This window comes from Macaca fascicularis, chromosome 4, assembly GCF_037993035.2.
Source record: "Macaca fascicularis isolate 582-1 chromosome 4, T2T-MFA8v1.1".
NCBI lineage: Eukaryota > Metazoa > Chordata > Mammalia > Primates > Cercopithecidae > Macaca > Macaca fascicularis.
Genome location: NC_088378.1, coordinates 48296339 through 48302858, shown reverse-complemented (window position 1 = coordinate 48302858; position 6520 = coordinate 48296339). Strand labels below are relative to the sequence as shown.

The 6520-nt window shown below is 45.0% G+C and overlaps 1 protein-coding gene across 1 annotated transcript; it reads left to right on the top strand.

Moving 5' to 3' along the window:
• Nucleotides 1–2761: 2761 nt before the first annotated feature.
• On the top strand, nt 2762–3447 carry SF3B5 (splicing factor 3b subunit 5). The gene has a single exon (XM_005552029.4). The coding sequence runs from the start codon at nt 2838–2840 to the stop codon at nt 3096–3098; it is 261 nt and encodes an 86-aa protein (XP_005552086.1). The 5' UTR covers nt 2762–2837; the 3' UTR covers nt 3099–3447.
• The last annotated feature ends 3073 nt before the right edge of the window (nt 3448–6520 follow it).

Below are 6520 nucleotides of genomic sequence, written 5' to 3'. Positions count from 1 at the left end.
TTGAATTTTCAGTTCTTCTGCTCTGTTTTTCCCCCATCTTTGTGGTTTTATCTACCTTTGGTCTTTGATGATGGTGACGTACAGATGGGATTTTGGTGTGAATGTCCTTTCCATTTGTTAGTTTTTCTTCTAACAGTCAGGACCCTCAGCTGCAGGTCTGTTGGAGTTTGCTGGAGGTCCACTGTTTGCCTGGGTATCAGCAGCAGAAGCTGCAGAAGAGTGAATATTGCTGAACAGCAAATGTTGCTGCCTGATCGTTCCTCTGGAAGCTTCGTCTCAGAGGGGTACCTGGCCGTGTGAGGTGTCAATCTGCCCCTACTGGGGGGTACCTCCCAGTTATGCTACTCGGGGGTCAGGGAGCCACTTGAGGAGGCAGTCTGTCCGTTCTCAGATCTCAAACTCTGGGCTGGGAGAACCACTACTCTTTCCAAAGCTGTGAGACAGGGACATTTAAATCTGCAGAGGTTTCTACTGCCTTTTGTTTGGCTATGCCCTGACCCCAGAGGTGGAGTCTACAGAGGCACACAGGCCTCCTTGAGCTGCAGTGGGCTTCACCCAGTTCGAGCTTCCTGGCTGCTTTGTTTACCTACTCAAGCCTCAGCAATGGTGGGTGCCCCTCCCCCAGTCTCACTGCCACCTTGCCATCAGACTGCTGTGCTAGCAATGAGGGAGACTCCAGTGTGGGACCCTCCAAGCCAGGCGCAGGATATAATCTCCTGGTGTGCCGTTTGCTAAGACCCTTGGAAAAGCACAGTATTAGGGTGGGAGTGACCCGATTTTCCAGGTGCTGTGTGTCATGGTTTCCCTTGACTAGGAAAGCCCTTGTGCTTCCCTGGTAAGGCAATGTCTCACCCTGCTTCAGCTCTCTCTTGGTGGGCTGCACCCACTGTCCTGCACCCACTGTCCAACACGTCCCAGTGAGATGAACCCAGTACCTCAGTTGGAAGTGCAGAAATCACCCGTCTTCTGTGTCACTCACACTGGGAGCTGTAGCCTGGAGCTGTTCCTATTTGGCCATCTTGGAACCTGACCCAACAAAGTTTAAACAGCAGAATAAAATAATTTTCAAGTTATCTCTCTCCTAGTAAAGTTTTCCTTCCCTTCCGTTGTAATAGAGTTATTTAACCATTTATCAAATTTTTGTTTTGGATTTTTTTTTTCAAGTAGCTTCTACCCATGTAAGGAAGTTATTAAACCAAACGGTAGGATATAAAGCAATAACAAGGAAGAGATGTATAACCTGCAAAGAGGAAGGAGAGTTTACATCTGTCTGGAGCAGCCAGAGAAAACTCTAAGGAGATGCATTTGAGCTGCCTTTTTGGGAGATGTATTCACCAAGGGAACAGACATTCCACGTAGAGGGAACAGCTTGTACAAGAAAATGGGTATGGGCACAACAGGTAACACGGAGAAGTACAGTTGTCCCTCAGTATCCGTGAGTGATTTGTTCCATGACTCCCATGGATACCAAAACTAGAGGATGCTCAAGTCCCTGATATAAAATGGCTTGTATTTGCACATATGCACATTCTCCTGTATAGTTTGTCTCCAGATTATTTAACAATACCTAATACAATGTAAATGCTATGTAAATAGTTGTTATACTGTATTGTTTAGGGAATAATAACCTTAAAAAGTCTACACTTCAGTACAGACTGACTTTTTCCCCAAATATTTTCAATCGGGTCGGTTGAATCCACAAAACCCACTGAATGGAAGGGCCAAGTAGGGTGCAGTGAGGCCTTGGAGGAAGGATATCAAAATAAGTGGCTAGAGAGGAAGGAGGAGCTTGAGGTGGAAGCCGGAATGTGTGGGAATTGGTGCTGTACTTGCTCACCAAGCACCCTGGTTAGAGCTGAAATAACTCTTTTATGCCACAGACTCCTAAGAGACATAGCTGGGACCAGAACTTGTGCCTGCCGACTTCTGGGAAATCCATCCCTGGTTGTGAAGGGATGGCTGTGCTACCATGATAGCTTTGGAAAACAGGGAGAGTTTATTTTCGGGGCTGCTTGTAGTCCAGTCCTACTTGGGTTTCCCATTTCCCATCAGCCCCAAGCCACCCACGGATGCTCCCCACCTCCCAGACATCACCCTCCACTAGGTCCCCAGATCACTTTTAAAACGCGACCAGGGGCCTGGCGCAGTGGCTCACGCCTGTAATCCCAGCATTTTGGAAGTCCGAGGAGGGAGGATCACGAAATCAGGAGTTCGAGATCAGCCAGGCAAAGACAGTGAAACCCCATCTCTACTAAAAATACAAAAAAAAAAAAAAAAAAAAAAAAAAAAAAATTGGCCTGGCGTGGTGGTGTGCGCCTGTAATCCCAGCTACTGGAGAGGCTGAGGCAGGAGAATCGCGTGAACCCAGGAGGCGTTAAGTTGCAGTGAATCGAGATCGCGCCATTACACTGCAGTCCCGGTAACAGTGCGAGACTCTGTCTCAAACAACAAAACGAGACCAGGAGTTCCAGAAGCCTACGAGCACGAACTCCCAAGACCACAAGTCCCAGCATGCAAGGCTCCCTGTTGGAAAAGGGCTTCCCATAGCCACCAAGTGGACCATCATGCAAAGCTCTCTGACGGGGCGGGGCTCTCTACAGGGGCGACACACTTGTGGCGTCGCCTCGGCAACTCCAATTCCGTGACAGAATGTGCTTCCGCTTCCGCCTTTGAGCCCTATGAGCGAGACTTACGCTACTTAGTCGTCGTGACGCCATTCTTCTGCGACGGCGCGGGCCGGGAGCTTCCGCACGGTGGCCTCACTCCCGCGTGAAACGCCAGAGCGGCGATTTGTTGTCTGCGTCCTCTGTCCTGGGAACTAAGGGGAAAGCGGCGAGATGACGGACCGCTACACCATCCACAGCCAGCTGGAGCACCTGCAGTCCAAGTACATCGGCACGGGCCACGCCGACACCACCAAGTGGGAGTGGCTGGTGAACCAACACCGCGACTCGTACTGCTCCTACATGGGCCACTTCGACCTTCTCAACTACTTCGCCATTGCAGAGAATGAGAGCAAAGCGCGAGTCCGCTTCAATTTGATGGAGAAGATGCTTCAGCCTTGTGGACCGCCAGCCGACAAGCCCGAGGAGAACTGAGACTCTGCCTTACCACCACTGTGCGGGGCACCTCTCCCAGTGTTCCTCAGGTTGGCCAATCCCTTCGACTATTTCTGCCTCCAAAGGACCGGCTCTCCATGGCTCCTGCGTCTGGTACTTCCGCGTACAGAAGTGCTTGCCCGGGGAATCCCGCCTGACCTGCCTTCATGTGAACCCTTTGGAATAGCACTGGGAGACCAGCAGAACCCCTGAGAACTGTGTTGGTGAAGAGGGCCTAGAGCCGGCAAGCGTTTGAGAAGAGGGCGTGGCGCTGGAATGAGATGGGATTTGGCGTCTCATTTTTGGCTAATTGATTGTCATTGGCTTTTTCCATAAAGTTTAGAAATCATTCACTCTCTTGGTGTGAACTTCCTGTGTTAGGGTGGAGGGCTCCTGAAAGACCCGAGCGGGAAATGGGTCGGGGGAGGGAGTGCATGCCAGTGTCCATGATCAGGTACTTAAATCCACCCTGTCTACCATTATAATTAATTCCCCGACTGCCACTTCTCCCAAGAGCGTTATTTTCAGGCCCACAATGCCTTCAGTATTGAAGTTTGTGGTTATTGTATCCCATTTTCTTTTTCTCCCGTTTTAAAAGTCTTTGCAGTCTTTGCTGTCATTGTCCTCCTTAGCCTCTTTAAAATGCATCCTTTCTTTTTCTTGGGAATTTGTGGCCATGTCTCCAGAAATGACAAGCTGGCAAGTGAGTTCATCCTTTCTATATTCAACAAATATTTGTTGAGCTCTATGTGACAGGCATTTTCCCATGGTCTTGAGGCTTACATTATGCTGGTGGTGGAGAAAGGAGGTCAAACACTGTAGACGTAATAAGTAAATGTTAGAAGATGCTGCGGGGAGGGGAGAACAATGTACGTGGTGTGGGTGGGAGTAGTTGGTAGGGCCATAATCTTAAATATGATACACAAGTTACTGAGATGGTGACATTTGAGCAAAGACTTTAGGGAAATGAGGGAAATAGCCATGCGGAAAACTGGAGAAATTGCTTTCCATGAAGAGGGAACTGCCAGTGCAATGGTACTAACACTGGGAGTATGCATGGTTTATTGGAGGACCTGCAAAGAGGCAAGCATGGCTGGAGGGGGTGAGCCAGGGGAAAAGTAGAGGGACAGGTAATGGAGGGGGAAACGAGTAGAGCCTTGTAGGACAATATATGAACCTCTGAGGAGCCATTGGAAGGTTGTGGGTTTTTTAATTTTAGTTTTTAAAAATAAGAGATGGGTCTTGCTATGTTGGCTAGGTTGGTCTTGAACTCTTAGCCTCAAGCAGTCCTCCCACCTCAGCTTCCCAAAGTGCTAGGATTACAGGTGTGAGCCACCACTCCAGACCATTGGAAGGTTTTTACCCAGAGAAGACACATGACCTGGCATAGCTTAGATCAGTGGTGGCTTTGGAACTCCAGGCTGAAGTGCGGTGGCACGATCATGGCTCACTGCAGCCTCAACTTCCAGGACTCAAGCAGTCCTCCCACCTCAGCCTCCCGAGTAGTTGGGACTACAGGCACGGGCCACCATGCCCGGCTAATTTCTGCATGTCTTAGTTTTTTTGTAGAGATGGAGGTCTCATGTTTCCCTGGCTGGTCTTGAACTCCTGGCTCAAGCAATCCACCCACCTCAGCCTCCCAAAGTGCTGGGATTACAGGTGTGAGTCTCTACTCCTACCTTCCATTACACTAGAAAATTGTTGAAGACACCAAAGAGCCTCTGTTTGCGTGGATTATGGCTGTTGATATTCACCATAGAAATGAAAGCAAAAGTTTTAATTCATTGAAAAATAAGGACAATTCTCAGGTCAATGGTAAAAATAATGATAAAACCATTTCATGTTAACAAAAAAGTTCTTGTTTTATGAAAAATGACAATTTACCAAGACACAATTTAGTGAGAAGAATGGCTTTTAAGAAAAACTGTTTTTTCAGAGGTCTTCTGTGCTTGGCTTAATAGAAGACAGCTTGATTCCCATATCTGTTTTTGTGTTCAAACTGTTGGGATATGAAATTTTTGTTGAAGTATGAAAAAATCCACTTCTTATAAATACTTAGTATGGGAGGAATATTTAACTTTTTCAAATACTTGTATATATACTTCTTTGATATTCTACTAAAACCCAACAAGTGGTAGTTTCTTAAAGGTTAGTTACAACGTGGAATCTGAAACTGGTTTAATGAACTTTTTATCTGTTCCATTAAAATTCATTCATCTGTCTTGAGCTTTGAATGAATCTTTTACCCATACCTGATTTGGAACATCATGCATCAGTCATCTGAAAAGTAATGGGTCACTGAGTTACACAGGCCTTCCAAATGTTGATACATTCATTATATATATCAAAAATCACATTGATTAATGTGTCTCAGGAAGGTCTTATAGTATTGGGAAACTGAAAAACCTACTTGAAGGTATAAGTTTTCCACAAGTTTAAGTTTTTACTTGATAGCTTGAACTTGACCAAGCTATCAAGCATGAAATTGATAGCAAATATTATTGTTTTCCTTTAAGAGAAAGGCACACTTGGTTCGTTTTCAAGAAAATGTCTGTCAAATACATACCCAAGTCTGAGCAACAAGATACAGTTTGTCATTTTTTCATGTAAAAACGTGCCTTAAAAAAAAAAAAGCCAATTCAGTTTGCAACTCAAATAATAAAAAGTGTTTTTCCTTGAGAAAACCATTGTCCTTTGGCAGGCAGCAGAAATGTGTTATGCATATTACCAGTTTCATCACACAGAATATTAAAAGACATCTTAAGGGTTAAGATTTCATAAAGTTAGTAATTTTTACTGCTTCATCAAGCACATTGTTAAGTGAAACTGAATTGTTTTTTGTTTTTGTTTGTTTTTACTGAGGGTGCATGGCAATGAAGTATACAATGACCAGGAATACATTTTTGTGCCACTCCATTGATTTATGCTAAGTGCTAGTAGTTTTATCACTATTGCTTTTGCACCATCTGTGCAAATGCTAACGGTAAGAAAGGCAAGTAAAATGTTACTTTTATGAAAATAGTTTTGGCTTCACAGTTTCCCTGAGATTTCTTTCTTGCCATTTTTACTGGAAATAATGACCAATAGGAGATTAAACTATGGTTGTTTACACTTGGGTATTTGGCAGATATTTTATCAAAAATGGATGAAATGGGCCATCACTTCAAGAAAAACAGTTGAACTGTGGTTTCAGATGATCCCTCTGGCTGCTGTGTTGAGAGTAGACTGGGGTAATGTGAAAGAGGATAGATTGTAATAATTGGCAATTAAATAAAAATGTCAACACTAATTTTTTTTTTCCTCTTTAAAGAATAGCAGAGTCAAACTAAGTCACCATCCTTATAAAACTTGATAAAGGTATAAAAAGTGTCATTAGAGTGAGCTCCTGTCCCCAGTTCAAGGCTGTAGCAGTAGACCAAGAG

Bases quoted from the DNA above. Each gene is read 5' to 3' on its own strand.
- SF3B5 (XM_005552029.4), top strand. From the start codon at position 2,838: ATGACGGACCGCTACACCATCCACAGCCAGCTGGAGCACCTGCAGTCC.